The 18,001-nt window shown below is 31.9% G+C and overlaps 2 protein-coding genes across 2 annotated transcripts; one reads left to right on the plus strand and one right to left on the minus strand.

Annotated features, from left to right (window-relative positions):
* Positions 1-2,294: 2,294 nt before the first annotated feature.
* LOC111680905 (ATP-dependent RNA helicase DHX33) lies at positions 2,295-5,421 on the plus strand. Its single transcript, XM_023442613.2, has 4 exons — positions 2,295-3,308; positions 3,375-3,450; positions 3,775-4,560; positions 4,622-5,421. Exons 1-4 carry the CDS (start codon positions 2,410-2,412, stop codon positions 5,018-5,020), a joined length of 2,160 nt encoding a protein of 719 aa, XP_023298381.2. The 5' UTR covers positions 2,295-2,409; the 3' UTR covers positions 5,021-5,421.
* Positions 5,422-12,229: 6,808 nt separating this feature from the next.
* Positions 12,230-13,453, minus strand: LOC111680914. Its single transcript, XM_023442624.2, has 4 exons — positions 13,300-13,453; positions 13,120-13,245; positions 12,925-13,053; positions 12,230-12,863 (listed from the first exon to the last, which is right to left on the minus strand). Exons 1-4 carry the CDS (start codon positions 13,392-13,394, stop codon positions 12,305-12,307), a joined length of 909 nt encoding a protein of 302 aa, XP_023298392.2. The 5' UTR covers positions 13,395-13,453; the 3' UTR covers positions 12,230-12,304.
* Between the last annotated feature and the right edge of the window lie 4,548 nt (positions 13,454-18,001).

The raw sequence follows: 18,001 nt of genomic DNA on the forward strand, positions 1-18,001 counted from the left end.
CACTCATATGCACTCATGTGATCTCTCTTCGGAATAACGTTAATCCCCATAATTTTGCTAGTGATAAATTTAACGTTTAAAGATAGTTGCGCAAACGCTAATTCTGTTAAAGTGCATTTCAACATTAAATTGAACTATTGTACTTATTTAAATGTCATATAGTTTAATGAAATTAACATTTTTCAGGTAAAATTCACTTTTTTAATTAAATAAAATAGTTTCTATTTGTTGGAATTAATTGCTTTGTTTGAAATTCTTATTTAAGAATAGGGGTTTTAATGCAGTCTAATAGAAAGAATGGGGGAAACACAAGCGATGTAAACGCAGACACTAAGTGTAGGTTTTTGAGTTGTCAATCCAATGCCAATTAATAATCTGATAAGTTAATCTAAAAATAAATTGATTCTGTGTTAATCCCCTTTGATGTTTTTAAGTAGGTACAAGAATAAACTTCGCAGTTTTGCCAAGCAAAAGAACAGAACCCGTCATCGTTTGTTATCAAAACAACGTATGTTTTATAAAAAAGAAGAAGACAATTGTAAATCTATTTATCTATCTATCTATCTATCTATCTATCTATCTATCTATCTATCTGTATAAAAATTAATGTGTGTTTGTATGTTTGGACTTTATAGATAGCTAAACGGCTGAACCGATTTTTGAGAAATTTTCAATGCCTTCCTGTTTGTCTGGAAGGAACTATTGACTACTTTTTACTTCAAAATTCCAAGTGGGCGACGTGCCACGCCCACATTCAAAATAAGTGTTAAAAGTCGCATATCTCACAAACTGCAAGTGTATGGACAACTTTGTCATCCATACAAATATTTTTGTATTTTTGGCGTGGCACCCTCCGTATGAAAACAAGTATGATGTATAGTCGGGCATAGCCGACCATATGATACCCTACACCAGTCAGTATGTTAAAAATGGAAATTATTTAAAAAAGTAACGCATTTGATTTGTTTTTTAACGTTATTCGGGAATATTTTTACTTATTTTTGGCAAAAAAAGAGATTTTTACAAAAGGGCTCAAAAGGGAGTAGGGCAAAATATGGGCCTATCCTTATAAATGTTGGTAGATGAATTCACTTCTATTTCAAAGTTATTTATGTAAAATTTAAAAGTTTTATTAATGTTTATATGTCAACTTTGACATTCACGTCATTTCATCTGAAAGGAGCTTGTATGGGGGATAGGGCTAAATGACTAAGTTCTATAATACTAAGTTTTGCCGACATTTGTTGACATAATAGAACATAATAATATGATTATTTAAGGAAAAAGGGCGACTTTCTATCAGCAGAGGGCGTGGCACCCCAAAATCAAACATTTTAATGTTTATTTTTAAAAAAAATTGTAATATTTTTTTTTTTTTTTGCATTAGCTGTTTAATTGCTTGCAATTCTTGCTCAAGTTTTAACCACCCACAAGAATCTTTATAAATGGACAAACCGCTTAAAAGTAACAGAATTATTTTATTTTATCTCTAAATGGCGATTAAGCTGACTTTTTTGCATATCGATTGCAGCAATTTAATGCATTACTTAGTACAACTGAACAACACAAAACCAACCCAGCAAAAACATGATAATGTACTCCCTCAACAATTTACTTTTCAATGCATTACTTTAAAGTAATCTATTAGTTACTTACAAAAAATTTATTATGAAAGTACTTGCTTTTTAGCTTTTAAAAAATTTCAAAATTTTTTTTTAAAAGAAGAGTACAAAATATTTTTTCAAAATTTATAGACGATAATTTTACTTCTAAAAACCATAAAACACTACACACGCTTTTTTTAAGATATTTTGCATTTTTGGCACACACTCTACTCTTGATTCATTAACGAACACTTGACTCCACGGACTAAACAATAATATCACAAAGAAATTCTTCACTAATAACTCAAATACATATAAATCTAAAACCCTTCCCAATATAAACGTCTTTCAACAAATCACCTTTTTAACATACTCACTAGTCGGCCATGCTCAACTGTAAATTCTTACTTTTTTGTTCATAAAACAATAACAACATGCAGACATTATGGCATATTAACATTCTTTCATTATGTGACATTATGTTTTTTCGGACTTCAAACTATTAATATATGTATTTAGCAGTTACAATTTTGATTTAAATTTAAAAATATCAATTTCTAAAGTCCAAATTATCGTTGCACTACCATCACTAACGCTGAATTTGATTAAATATGTGTCACCCTGTGCTGTAGTTTCACCCAGCTGATATTTTGACATACAAACATTCTCTCACATATACTCAAGTGAAACGTCAATATATTTTATTTAAATTTTCTTTGGCTTGTTCACGTGTTTGTTTATGTCTCTCAATTAAAGTAAATTTTCCACAAATAAAACTAAATTAGGAAACTCCAGCCTTATAGAAATGGAGTCCAAATATACATTACCGAGTAAATCGCCCTTAAAAACATTCGGTTCTAATGTGCGCAGTGGTATAATACCGTTGAAAAGAAAACTTCAAAGTCCAGGTGCTGAAAATGGTACTGGGAAAATTTTCAAGTCTGCCAATACAAATGGTCAGACAGCGACCAATAATAAGACTACTGGTGCGGCACAACAAACACAGCAAACATCGGCAAAATTAACACCAACAAAATTACAATTGGAGCAACAGCGTCAAGCATTACCAGTGACAAATTGCCGTAAACGTTTGGTACAAGAAATGCATAAATCTGATATACTGCTGATAATGGGTGAGACAGGTTCTGGCAAAACAACACAATTACCACAGTTTTTACTGGGCGCTGGCTTTGGTAATAAAGGTATGATTGCGGTAACACAGCCACGTCGTGTGGCAGCCATAACAGTGGCTAAACGTGTAGCTCAAGAGCAGCACTGTCAGTTGGGAGAATTGGTTGGCTATACGGTGCGTTTTGAAGATTGTACAACACCAAAGACACGTATACGTTTCATGACTGATGGTTTTCTAATGCGTGAAGCTTTAGCAGATCGTTTACTACGCAACTATACGGTCATAATGTTAGATGAGGCTCACGAACGTACTGTTAGTACTGATGTCCTCTTCGGTGTTGTTAAGGAAGCTCAAAGACAACGTAGATTGCGCAGTTTGACACCCCTAAAGGTAATAGTCACTTCGGCCACCATGGATATTGATCACTTTGGTCGTTATTTTGGTGTTAAGGGTATGTACTTGGAAGGTCGTACACATCCTGTTAAGGTTATGCATGCCAAAGAATCACAGTCAGACTATTTGCATGCTACACTTGTAACACTATTCGATATTCATCGTAATACACCAGCTAAGTAAGTGGAATTTCTATTATTTGCTGAAATTGTTTTATTAAATTATTTAATTTCTTTTTTTAATAGTCATGATGTATTGATTTTCCTAACTGGTCAAGAAGAAATCGAAGCAATGGCTCAACAAATACGTCAAATTGCAAAGGTATGTTTTGAAGTAATAACTTAATCATTATTTGTTCGAAATTAAATTACAGTGACACTCTGTCGTTGTTTCGGATTATGAACTTGTTAGGAACTAAAATTTACACTGTTCAATGTTCCACAGAATGATTTTGAAAATTTATCATATCGGGTCTATTGTAGGCTTCATTATTAAAGCCTTATGTGGGAATAAAACCCACGACTTCCACGTTAGTGTAGCACACTAACAAGTTCTAAAATTTAATGTTTTTTTTTTAATAATTTTGTTTTTTGTAATTCAATTATTGATTATAACTAATCTATTTAAATTATCCTTTTTTTCTAGACCAATCTCAGCAATATTGCCGGCGTAAGAGTATTTCCACTCTATTCTCAATTGCCACAAAATAAACAGCTTGAATGTTTTTTGCCAGCTCCAGCTAATGCTCGTAAAATTGTTTTAGCTACAAATATCGCTGAGACATCTGTCACCATACCCGGTATACGTTGTGTCATCGATGCAGGTTTTGTAAAACGTCGCATTTATACTCCCAGTACGGGTCTAGATGTTCTAAGAGTAGTTCGCATATCCCAAGCACAAGCATGGCAACGTTGTGGTCGTGCTGGTCGCGATGCACCCGGTACATGTTATCGTACCTATACACAAAACGAAATGAATGGATTTGAAAAAATGCCAAAACCCGAAATATTGCGTAGCAATATTTGTTCTACTGTTTTAAATCTATTGGCATTAGGTATCGATTGCAAAAGTTTTGATTTCCTAGATAGACCTTCACCCGAAGCCATGGATACTGCTTATCGAAAGCTTGAGTCTTTGGGTGCTGTACGTAATGCTGCCACTGTGCCAGAGCTAACGCCATTGGGTCGGCAAATGGCTCAATTTCCTTTGGATCCTCAGTACAGTAAATTATTATTGGCAGCTCCACAATTTGGTTGTATGGAAGAGATGTTAAGCTTGGTGGCGGTACTTTCCGGTGAAAATGTATTCATTTCGAGTGCAGAAAAACGTGAACAAGCCGCATTGGCTCATGCCAAATTTCAATCCAAACATGGTGATCACCTAACGCTGCTGAATGTTTTTAGTGCATTTCAAAAGACTGAAAAAATTAAAGTATAACAAATATTTATACATCTTTAAAAGTACTTTACTTAAATCTTTTTTAATTTTACAGTTATGGTGTCATGACAATTTCCTAAATACCCGTAATCTTATGTACGCCCGTGAAGTACGCAGCCAACTTTTGGAAATTGTTGAACGTTTGGCTCTGCAAGTCAATAGCTGTGGCAATAATTTCGATCAAGTACGCAAATGTTTACTAGTTGGCCTATTCGATAATATTGCCGAATTACAGCGTGACAATTTCTATTTGACCATAACCGGTCGTCAACGTGCCAAAATTCATCCTTCTAGTGTATTTCATGGTAAATATCGTCCGGAATATATAATTTTCTCTGAAATCGTGCTCACCGAACGTAATTTCTTGCGTCAAATAACAGAGATTTCACCGGAATGGGTAGCCGAGGTTGTACCTCACTTTACCCATCTTAGTCGCATTAAAGTGTCATCGTAATTATTGTTACAATTCAAATTTTATTTATCTTTCACTTTTATACATATTTTATTAATTTTATTAAATTAATTCTAAATTCTTAATTATCTTTTTGAAACAAAATCATACTTTTAAGTTAAATAATTGTAATTGTTTTCCGTTATGGCAAAATTTTGTATAATTAAACATGTTTTTGTGTTCAATTATACTTTTGAATTTACCATACTTGAAGTGCTTTAAATACCTTATGTCCTTCCTATATCACAAATTATTATTTTCTTGCAATCCTTTTTATAGTGAAACAATTATATTAGGTTAATTTTTATAGTCCTTTGATTTTTTTTCAGGTTTAAAACATATAATTATTTTTTTATATTATATTTAAGATATCTTACTTATTAATAGAAAATAAAAGTTGAATTTTAAATATAAAATTTAAATCAAGAAAAAATTATAATTTTATAACATTTAGATATTGTACAATGAGCACCATAATTCACAAATTAATTTATGTGTTATGCTTTCCTACTATAGAGAGGGGTTACTCCGTATTTCGATTCGAATGAAAAAGTTTTCGAAACACAATATATTTAAAATACAAATTCGAAAAGTTTTTCTATCGAATCGTATTTAAGAGTAACCCCCTTAGGAAGTATCCAATTATGTGATTGCTGCAAAAGACGCACGCTTGGATGCTGTTGGTCCCTTTGTGATACCTGTAAAGAAATGAAAAGCAAAGAGAGATAGAAAGGGGAAATACGCTTTAGGGTTAAGTGAGAAAAGAGATGAGGAGTAAAGTTTAGAAACTAAGAGAAAGAGTTATTATGAGAGTGAGCAGAGATAGAAGTATAGTAAATTAAAAAGATTTCCATCCTTATGGACTATTATAAATGCTACAAGTTTGCTTATTCAGGTGGTATTTAGAAAAAGTTGTTGTTGTAGCAGCAACACGTGTAAAGTTAGTGTGGCTAGGTTGACAATCCTTGATCGTTGTTCGTTGAACTCCGAGTCGTTCTGGTGCGAAGAACCGATTGTCGTGGGAGCGTTTAGAACCACTTGTTGTGCCTGATGAATGCGTTTATATTTTACCATCTTAGATTGGCTGATTTCGACAAGTCATCTAATATTCGTTTTCTTAAAAATTCGAAACGATAGTATGCTAACGCAGAGCATTGGCAGAGAAGATATTCAACAGATTCTTCCTCGTCCTGACAGCTTCTACAGAAGTCGTTGTGTGGTATACAAAGTCTTTTTGCATGGTTTCAAATAAACCGTGTTCTGTGGTAGCAGCAAAAAGATTGCTGAGATTGGGACGATACAAATTTGACCATATCTTCCTGGTGATGATACAAGTTGGCTCATTTCGTCATCTCGTCTGGGAGAGTTCATAGAACTATTTTTCTATTAATTCCTTAGTCATTTAGCGGTATGCCGCAGAAATTGTCTATGTCACTATTGGATAATAAGGCTCCTTTTTTGAAATTTATCAGACACACAGTTGCCAATCAAATCCCCGTGTATCCGCACCCATTTGAGTACGATTGTTTAATGCCTCGCCATTCTGTTTAAGGATATCCGGCATCAGTACAAATTTTAATATCTTTATTAAATATTCAGTAGTACCAAAGCCATTTTGATGCTGTAGGTCAGCCTGTAATGGGCTACATTCTTTTTGTATCCTAAAATTTATTTTAGTACCAAATTTATGGGTCAAAATGCCCACACTCGCTCCCCTTTCTTGGAACTGTTCGTGTACACCGAGAGGGTTTTAGGGGAGCTGTCTTTCTCTAAAGCTGAGTTTTTGGAGATAATGTATCCGAAGTTCCTTTGGAAGAAGGGTTTTGGAGTGCAGTAATCTATATTATTCGGGAGAATAGATATCATGACCGATTGGCTTGTGAGTTCATGTACATTTTTTGGCCAACAGATCAGTTGGAATCCAGTTCAGTAGTTCGAATAGAGATTTAGTCGATGTTATTCTCAGTGATCCTGTTATGAGATGAAGCTATCTCTATTAGTTTCCCAGATAAACAATGATTTTTGGTTTTTTATTCATATAGGAGGTGCAACGGCCCGTATTGTTTACAAGGATGTTAAAGTTCTTCATACATTCCGCCCATTTGAGAACTTTAACTCTTGCAGTTTCTAAGGTATGCGACTTTTAACACTTATTTTGAATGTGGGCCTGGTACTCTGAAATTTTGCAATTGTTTTGAAACCGACGCATTTCATATTTTTGTTTTTAATACAGAAATCATCTTGTCACTAAGTTGTGACCATCTTTAATAAAGCGATTTATCAATCTGATTTTAATAAAAATCAATGTCGATCTGCAAATAATTATATGAATATATCTCCACCTGAAACGCAAACGTACCTAGGTTAGGTTAAGAACCATAAAGAACGGTGCATATCCACTCGGAGACCTCAAGGGACATTGTAATTACCTTCAAAGAGTGAGGATACAAACACAGAGAAAACAAAAGTAAAACACTACAAGTAAAAACAGAAGAAAGCTGATAAAAAGATGGATATAATTAACTAGTCAATGAAGAGATAAAGAGATAAGAGAGATGATATTTGTCCCCATATAAAGCCCAGTAGAACAGCGAGGGCCAAGACCCGTAATTTTAACCTGATACTCCGTATCCTTAGACATTTGCAAATTATGTACATGCTCGATCGACTGCACTTCCTCCTCATCTTCACATTACCTACAATAGTCCCACTTACTGACAAAGGCCCTAACTGAACAGTTCGCATCCCTATCAGAATTCTTAGACTGCGTTTATCTAGTCCTATAAGTCCAAGTCCGTTTGCAACCTCATTACCATACACAATCTAATGACAAATATAATCATAAAGTTTCTACAATCTACAACCAGGCACAAGTGAACCGTGTGAAAAGCTAATGCTCTGAGAGCAGCTTGTCAGTCACTACTACGCTTTCCTGATCGCTAGGATATCTGCTTGGAAGACACTACATTCGTCAGGGAGTCTGGAGGACCGTTTTATGTTGATATCATATAATATAAACACTGGCATCGATATAAACACTGGCACGGGTGCTGCTAAGCAAGCGAACTATCCACAAGGAAGTCCTGAACTCCAAGCTCTATAAACGAATCCCTAATCGCCACAATCTTTATGTTATTCAAAGCTTCAAAAAACGGGGCAAGAGTATAGTCCCTATTCTCATGTAGTGCACTCTCAACTGATTTACCCTTAAGGTAGGCATGCTGAGCGACACTTATGAGGTGAAATTGTTCCAATAGAAAAGAAGATAGTCTGATGGGTCTAAAATTCTTTGGCTTTAAGTGGCTTGCCTTACCGGCTTGGGTATGAAAATAACCATAACCTCCCTCCACGTCTTGAGTTTTAGCAGAAGAGATAGAGCTGGAAATATGCCATCCGGCATATTGTCAATGATTACACAATACTGAGTCCATGAATTCCTTTTGCTCTTTTAAATTACCTTTGTACTTATTAAAACACATTTTATAGTTGACCTAGTCAATTTCTTGACCATGGACCTATTAAACAGTCTTCCAACAGTAGTCGTCCTTTGAATTCTAAGTTCCTTGGTCCACCACTTAGGTTGCTCTTTCTTGCCGGGATGTCTATGAACATTGAAACATTAAGGATAAAAAGTAAAATTTTATTTGTTTAAAGAAATAACATCAAATTCGTAATGTAATGTATACTTACTAACTGAAAACCCGCCTGATGTTTTAATATATTCAGGCCATCATAGATTAAATAATTTTGCAATGCTATGTTTGTTTGAATAAAATGATTCACATTTTCTCCAATATAAATCAAATTCGTATGGTCTAATGAAGCCATTTTCAGTTTCGTCCTTCTTAAAAATATTTTTTGCAAGTCTTTTTACATAGGCATGCTTATTATATATTTTTCCTCGTTTTCTACTTATATAAAATTTCTATAGCAGTTAATATAAATAAATGTAAATATATTATAAACGAAATTTTATATACAGTGAATCAGCTAAGTTTTTTACCTACCTTTTTTTTAAGAGAATTTAGATTTTTGTTCATAAATAACATTGGAAAAAACATGTAAAAAGTAAATTTATGTTTTCCAATTAAAAATAGAGATTGTGTAAAATGGGAAAACCAAGAAAAAAATATTAAAATACAAATTTTGGTGCATTTGTTGTTGTATTTTATTATTCTTAATCAGAATTTCCATGTCAATAAAGTATTTTGCATATTGAGAATTTCAATTAATATTGTTGGGTTTTTTTCAAATTATGTTTTAATTCCTTTTTGGAATTTATTGTTGAAAGGACGAGTGTTAAGTATTTTTCAATTGTAATTCGCAAAAATCATATCCTCATTGTGTAAAAATGCCTTAAAAATGTTTAAAGGATAATAATGAGGCAATTTCGATATAAAAAATTAGTTTAGATTTCTAGAACAAGTGTAAATCAATGAAATATAATTATGAGATGCTTAATCAATAACATTGAAAAATATTTAATAGAGTAATTGATGAAATGATCCCAAGAATTATTAGAAAAAACACACTGAGTGGTGCTTCAAAATCTTTAACTGCCAAAGGGAGGGCCTTGTATCCATGGAAAACCATTGGACTCCTGATTTATCTTCTCCAAAATCTATATACGAACTAGGAGGAACACTATGTTCTAATTTAAACCTCTAAACAGACCTAAGAATGCTTGGAACCAATGTAAAGTAAACTGTCGTGTAGTACAGGTAAAATACCTAATTTAGATATTTTAAAATAGAGATGGTTATCATACCCTAAGGTCAACAAAAGCAAAAATTTTCAGCTAATACATACACTTATAAATATTTAGAACCCAAACCAAGAATAATTATCCAGTTCCTAATATGTCTACTGTATCTTATTCATAAAATAAAGCATTTAAAATATGAGGATTTTAGCATGTAATAGTTCTATAGTGATACATAATGATGTCCCCATACTTAGAGTGGCTAGGATGATACTTAGTGTTAGATTTATTGAATAAGAATCAATATTCTACAATTCTAAATAAAATTTACACAGTACTCCCCAAATAGATGGGGTTTCCGTAATGTAGTTTTTGTTTATCAATACAAAATTACCAAAAACCAAGATTATTTTTGTTATATTATATATATTTATACCTCAATAAATTTTTTTTCTTGGTCCAAATCCATTGATTATCTAATATATCATGTATCCAATTCAAGATTATTTATTATTTTCGAAATTTAATCAAAGAAACGATAGATTTAATGTTCGGTTAATAAATGTCAAAATTTAGTCGTTCCGCCACTTAAATATCTAAAAAATGTTATTCTAATATATACTTAGGAGTAATAAAAATATTAAATTTTATAAAATAATGCAGCAATATTAAAAAATAACAAAAAACCTAAAAAACTAAAGACCTAGAAAATTAACAGTACGTTCACATTTTATCAAAAATCTCGTTAATTAATATCACAATTTTACTTTTTATGGTAGAAAATTAATATATAAAATATTCTTTAAAAAATACAACAAACAAATTGCTTTATTTTGCTATAAATAACTGTTCAGATAAAGTTTTTTCTTAAAATTTATAAAATTTTACATATGCAAATTACTTAATTGATTCACTGTATATTTCAACATTTTTAACTAATGAAAAATTTAAATTTTATTAAAATCTTACTTTAAGATAGTCTTTTGCTAAAACCTTAAGTTTTCATTAGTAAAAAGAAAATTTATTTAAAAAATGTTTGACCAATTCTCGATCTGGTATATTTTTGAAATTGTGAATATTTGTTATCGATTTTTTAGCTTTTATTTACAACACAAATTGCCAACACACAAAATACATGTCTTTTTGCTGGTTTTTCGCTTTAAATTCGTTCTTACCTCTTTTGGTATGATCTAATGCAACGTGCTTTTTTTTTGAATCATTTAAAAAAAATATAGAAAGCTATACGACTGCTTAAGCAGTAGACCTTTCTTAGGGTCTGAATTTTCTGCACATACTATATTATCTATCATATTTGGTGTTATTTTATCTTCTAATCATAAGTGTATATGTATGCGTGGTAATCCTCTTTATTATCAGTCTAAAGAATGCATATATTAAATATCATTTAAAAATTTGTTTTTTTAATGTGTTATTTTCATTGGTAGCCCTTGAGCTATCAATCGGGATTGTGATCATCTTCTTTCTACATAATCTAATTGGAGACGATGTTATCGAAAGTTTTTCAATCCAATTATTCGTGATTCACAACAAAATAATAAACTATCAAAACGAATTACGAATGAGTTGCCGAAACGAGTTAATTGGCTATTGTAACTCATTAATTTATTCTGAAACCATTGCTTTATATATTTTTTCCTTCAAAACGTTTTTCCATTACAGGCATTTCTTTGGCCAAGATTGGAAAAAAATATTTATCAGTTTTAAATATCTCTTTAAATAAGTGACAGGGAAACTTTTGATTTTATGTCTGCCGGTCCACACTAGGAAACTTTTTTTTGGGAAACTTTTGATTTTACGTTAGAGAGAAAAAAAAGAATATCATTCATCTCTCTCGCGGTACGGAGTTTCCCGTTCTCGAAAACTTTGCTTTGTTTTGTTATTCTTTTCATTCGTACAACAAATCAATGCAATAAACACGTAGTTTCTGAAACAAAATTTTCTAAGTGTGAGAGAAAAATATTGTTGATATCTCCTTCTCTAACACACACAAATCAAAAGTTTCCGTGTGTGAACCGTCCTTAACAAGATCCGGTTACTTCTTCTGAAAGACGGTACACGAAAGTCTTTTTCGACTAAAGTGGTCGAAATATGCGTTAGATACAAAATTTCGATGTTTTATTGGAATTGGGTGAAAAGTGCCGGTCCACACAAGGAAAGAGAAAGAATATCATTGAGAAACTTTTGATTTTGTATGTGAGAGAAAGAGGTTCCTAGTGTGAACCAGGTGATAAAAACTTTTGTTTCAAATACTACGTACTTATTAATAAGAACCAGGTCTATGTGTTGACATTAAGAGAAATTGAAAAGAGAACCTGGTGTTGGACCAGGTTAAAGTACTCTTTTAAATAATTTTCAGTTCAACAGTAGATGTGCTTACTGTCGGAACTGTCATTCGCTGATATTGGTTTTGTTGCTGTTAAGACACTTGTGTGTGGCCTGAAGTGTTATCATTGAAATTAAAAGGAGACCGAACATATTTATAATTTTTTAATAAAACATACTTTACTTTTGTTTTAAAAAGAATTTTAATAATACCACCAAATACATAGATTTCTTACAAAGTTTTATAAACCTAAAAAGTAACTTTTCAGGGAGCGTGAAATACTTTCAGCCGTATACAATTTCAAACAAATCTGCCACGACTGTTGGTTTACAGCATTTTCAATTATCTTATCCTTGTTATCATTCAAAACTGAACTAAAATCGAAAAAGCTTTCGGAATTTGATGGGGTCTCTGTGGAGGTAGAGGCTAATTGACGAGAAGTTTTTAAACCATAAGAAGATGTTTTATAATCATCTATATCAGAATGAGATATTTCATTTTGTTCCATATTTAAATCACCATCAAATGTGGGCAATTCAGTTGTGGATTCCGTATTATTGGTTGGGGTTGTTGTTGTCATAACATTTGTATACATTTCCGATAGAATTATGAAAGGATATTCATAATAGGAACGATCAGGATATTGTGTAATTAAATAATTTCCTATACATTTACCAAAGAGTACTTCTGGTATATAGCGGTTATAGAGATTTACCAAATGCACTACCAGAGCCCTTATTTGACTGAACCACATTTTCATGGCGCTGACCATTTCGTTAACAAAATTGGTAGCATTTTTTCTGAAAATAAATAAATTATGAAAACTTGAATTTGAATTGCATTTAAAAATTTTTAACTTACAATTGATGCAGCTGCTTGATATGATCTGTCTTGAAGCTTTGTTCAAATGTCATAGATATTTCTCGAATACCCACCAGTAAATGTCGTAGACCCAATAAAAATGTTACTCGAGTGTTTTCAGAAAATGTTCTGTAAATAAAACAAAAGAATAAATTTATATATTGAAGTTAATTTTTGATTTTTCTTATATTTTACCTTGTTTTTACATCGTTTGCTGTAATATTTGGCAGCATTTGTTCCACTGTACCGGCTATATTACTCACACCACGAAAAAACCATTTAACATCATCTGTCAATACTGTATAATTATCTGCTAAAGATCTAAAATGAAAAATATTATATAATATTCGTATTTATGATAACTAGATGTTTTACCTTTCTTGATTTTTACTTGGAGCACAAAAGCTAATTTGTAAACTATTAAATATAATTAATGAAACTGAAAATATTTTAAATATTGAGAGTTCCATTGTCGTCTTAATCACAGTAAGCTTGAGAATAAACTAAATTATTTTCGCACATTGTCACCTTTAAATATCTTCCAGTAGTCTATACCTGAAAATTCTTGCCACATATTTTACAAGGCTTAATCACCTTTTTACCTGTTTTAATATCCATTAAATATTAATTAACTCTGATTTGCCACAATACTTGGAAATTTTTAAAAATATCCTTTGAAAGCAGGTGTGACAGTTAGTAAACAGCTAATCTGTTATTATTTAATATTTATGACCGCGAAATACTTTCTACTTAAGATATTGAGAAAATGATTTGAAAAGTTCTTAGAGCGAATCTATAATTTTCGCGCAGACTGTATGTATTTAGTTAAAAATACTAAATAACAAAATACATACTTAAAGGATCTACAAAGCGATAAATATATGGATGACCGTAATTAGATTTAAATTTTGCTTTCCGTGGAATTTGCATATAAATAAAAGTTATTTATGCAGAATTTTATTATCTGAAGGGGAATGTGTATAGGGATCAAATAAGCTACGGCTATTGCGAAAATCGTCAGTATCTTTTTTTTTGGGTTTTGATTAGGATGGCGGTGCATCAAGCACTCATATTGCCAGGTTATCACACGTTTGTCCAGAGAAAACCCCACCAACCGACCTATACCTTCATATAGGAAGTTGGAGCATCCGGACTTGATTTCATCAAAAGTATTAATGGTCTCCACCAGTATATATTTGAGTTTAAATGGTCTCCACCAGGTTATATCGTGAGTATTTTATGGTCTCCACCAGTTAAAAACGTTTGAGTATTCTATGGTCTCCACCAATAAAACATAACCTCACTTGAGGTAATACGAAAGCACGAGGTTAATGTAGACAACATATAACTTTGAACAGTTATATGAAGTAATACATTACACCAGTGCGAGCGAGACGCAAAACTGTCGAAAGCCAGGCAACAAACACAAGCCTGAACGCGTTTAAGAAATAATCGCGATGACGCGAGAGTTGTTCCCCAACTCAGACCTGAATTACGACTGGTCAGTATCTTTAATAAAACCTTTTCTTGACGATTTTTATACCCAGTAACCCTAAGACCTGGTTCTTACGGGGAATCTTTTGTTGAGAAACTTTTGATTTTTGTGTGAGAGAAAGAGATGATTGATATTTCCTTCTCTTTCTCTCACACACAAAAATCAAAAGTTTCCCAAAAAAGTTTCCTAGTGTGAACCAGGTCTAACTAATTTGGTGGAGTTTTAATTTGTTTGAGAAGACCTGGTCCGCACTAGGAAACTTTTGTTGAGAAACTTTTTCTTAATTCTCTTTTGAAGTTTACTTAATGTCCACACATAGAAACTTTTGTTTCAGAAACTACGTATTAATTGCATTGATTTGTTGTTGTACGAATGAGAAGAATAACAAAACAAAACAAGTTCCCGATTACGAGAAACTCCGTACCGCGAGAGAGATGAATGATATTCTTTCTCTCTCACGCAAAATCAAAAGTTTCCTAGTGTGGACCGGCAGGAAACTGTTCCTTAATTCTCTTTTGAAGTTTCCTTAATGTCCACACATAGAAACATTTGTTGCAGAAAGTACGTGTTAATTGCATTGATTTGTTGTTGCTCGAATGAGAAGAATAAGTCCTGGTTCACACTAGGAAACTTTTTTTGGGAAACTTTTGATTTTTGTGTGTGAGAGAAATAAATATCAACCATCTCTTTCTCTCACACACAAAATCAAAAGTTTATCAGCTAAAGTTTCCCAGTACTAACCAGGTCTAAGACCTGGTTCACACCTTGTTGAACAGTCGCACTTGGAAAGTCTTTCCATATTGACTCAAAATATGAGATTATTAAAGTAGTTTGTAGTTGGATATTAGTATTGATGGATTGCCACTTTTTAAAAGTTTGTTTACAATTGAATACAATGGGATTGTATTCAATTGTAAACAAACCGAAGCTTTAGTGGATGAACATGGTTTGATGAAAGAATATTATTTGAGTATTAATCTTTGTAGCGGATTTCGTGGAAACAAGTTTGGATTACTACACCATACACACAGCATGACATCTTGAAGAAAACGATCTGAAGCTTAGAATGTCTTAATTACAAAGAAGAACGTGCAGGCTGAAGGTGCTGGTGTTCTTCACACACGAAACACTATTATGAGCCAAAAATTTAAAGATTTTCTTCAGGTTTCATAATTGTAAAACTTCTGCAAAAAAATCTACAGAAAATCCAATTAGTTTCATATAAGGAAGGTGCTATGTTGTCTCCCATGCTTAATTTATATTCTTCTTTTAGGTTTCAATATGATAAAGAACTCAGAAGTAAAAGAACAAGCTAAGCCTAAATTTATTATTTACAGCAGATATGTATAGATATAGATTTAAAATATATAATGAACGAAAAGCATGTTATTTTGTTGTTGTAACATCTAAAACTATACAATAATCTTAGCTGGAGGAGTGGGGTTTCCACATCAATGTCTAGGCTAAAAATTTGACTATCTCAACTGGTGGCATCCATGAAACCACTGAACAAAGTAAAGTAGGATTGACTAAGCAGTTGAATATGTAACGGATGCCATGAGGGGACCTTGATCACATACAGGACATTCGTTAGAGATGGCACAGTCTATACGTGACCAGTAGGCAATAGGCCTGTTGCTCCATTCCGATCTTGTTCCAGAATTACTCTTGTTTTTTTCACGGCAGTGTTTCTTCTGTATCTGCTATGAATATTTCAGATTCTTCTGTAAGTTGCGTGGGATACCTAAAATCAAAAGGGTCTAACAAGGCTTTAGTATTTATGGCTAATATCGGTTTATAATTACATCAAAACTTCTCGAAAGTCCAGAAAATATTTGATTGCTAGAAAGTACGTTTACTATGAAACGATCGTGAACAAATTCAACATAAGCCTCCTATATTGGTCAAGAATCATTCTGTAAAGTATCATTAAGATTAGTTCAAATTTGACTCTAGTTCCTCAGCCCATATCACCTTAAACATTTATAATAAAGTGGAACTAAGACATTAAGATTAGTTCAAATTTGACTCTAGTTCCCTGTCAGAAATTGAATCAATTCTTTATTAAATTTAATATGAATATGACCATTTGACCTCAGCCCATATCACCCTTAACATTTATAATTGACTTACAAAAAATTTGAATCGTGATAAAATGGAACTAAGACATGTTTTATGTGAGCTATATCTTTCGAATTGTATGAACACCAGGTCCACAATTAACTCTACTATACGGTATTAAAAACTAGTTTAATTTTAAAAAATTGTTTGAATAAAATTAAATTAAAATAAAATTTATTTTAAGAAATTAATACATCTCTCAAATCCTGTTTAGTTTAGTCTGTAATTGAACACATGCGTCAAGGTAGCACCTCTTTTAAAAATCAGTCAGATGTGGAAAAATCTCGTATTAATATCGAGATTATGATAAAGTTCGATGTAATAAGTATTATCAAGTTCTTTCAGAATGGATCCATTATTGAACTTATGCCATATATTAGACTTTATGTTGAACACTAGTTTCATATATTAATATAAAATATAGATATAAACTTTAAAATTTGAAAACAGTAAGATATTGAGTATAATTAATTTCTATAAAATCGGTCCAAATAATATGGAAGTGCCTTTCCAGAATATATTATTTTAATTATTATATTATATTAAAACACAAAAAAAATATTTTAATTCGAAAATTCTGCCCAAAATTGTCTATAACGCCTTTTTTAATTTCTTTAATAAAGTCTGAGTTTTTGAAAATAGAGTTCTGAAAATTTCTGACAATATATGTATATTTTAGAGCTGTGCATCATATTCAATCAAAATTTCAATCTTAAAATTTTTGGTTGTTATGCTAAGTATGTATACACCGTTGTACGATCTTACAACGTTGGCAGTAAAATGTGCAGAAATTGTCTAATAATACTGTCAACTTACAAAATTTGTCTTGCAATTTTTTTGGTAATGCTTTTTCTGACAACGTTGCAAAAGAATAGTTGTAAGTTCAGACCAATATTAGACATTTTCTGATCATTTTACTTACAACGTTGTAATATCTGACAACCGTGTATCACGACTTTTACACATTTTTTGCATTTTAGGTGACAATATATAAAGTTTGTCTTTTCTTTTGTAATTTACATAATATAATTTTACAACCCTTTATGATAAACTGTAGTAAAATATTTATTTAATTGGTGAATAAAGACTATGGCGAATCAGGGCTATAAGATGTCATTGGGCTTCTTAAGAAATATATCATATATTAAGAGGGAATGAATAAGATTCAAATGTATTAAGTTCTTCGTAAATTCATTTATGTGTTGCATTTTTTAATATACTGTGCATCAGATGCAGTAATGCCCTTTCATGCTAATGCTTGATTGATGAACAGATTTCCAAAAATGTTTGGTTATAAAACCAGTTAGGTTTTTGGGTGTATAATATCAAACTATGTACTTATGTCGGTATAAACCCCTATTTCACGTCACAATATCACCGCTATTTATAAAGAATTACGCGTTAAACTAACAAATAAAGCATAAATAAAATGTACGTTATTATTTTCATTTATTGTGCAAA

This window comes from Lucilia cuprina, chromosome 2, assembly GCF_022045245.1.
Source record: "Lucilia cuprina isolate Lc7/37 chromosome 2, ASM2204524v1, whole genome shotgun sequence".
NCBI lineage: Eukaryota > Metazoa > Arthropoda > Insecta > Diptera > Calliphoridae > Lucilia > Lucilia cuprina.

What these genes read in the sequence shown, in the direction of transcription:
- LOC111680914 (XM_023442624.2), bottom strand. Translation starts at nt 13,394, where the DNA reads ATGGAACTCTCAATATTTAAAATATTTTCAGTTTCATTAATTATATTT. An exon ending in CCAAGTAAAAATCAAGAAAG is followed by an intron (nt 13,246 to 13,299) that starts GTAAAACATCTA and finishes TTTTCATTTTAG; the next exon opens with ATCTTTAGCAGATAATTATA. An exon ending in ATCAAGCAGCTGCATCAATT is followed by an intron (nt 12,864 to 12,924) that starts GTAAGTTAAAAA and finishes ATTTATTTTCAG; the next exon opens with AAAAAATGCTACCAATTTTG.
- LOC111680905 (XM_023442613.2), top strand. Translation starts at nt 2,410, where the DNA reads ATGGAGTCCAAATATACATTACCGAGTAAATCGCCCTTAAAAACATTC. An exon ending in CATCGTAATACACCAGCTAA is followed by an intron (nt 3,309 to 3,374) that starts GTAAGTGGAATT and finishes TTTTTTTAATAG; the next exon opens with TCATGATGTATTGATTTTCC. An exon ending in AAATACGTCAAATTGCAAAG is followed by an intron (nt 3,451 to 3,774) that starts GTATGTTTTGAA and finishes CTTTTTTTCTAG; the next exon opens with ACCAATCTCAGCAATATTGC.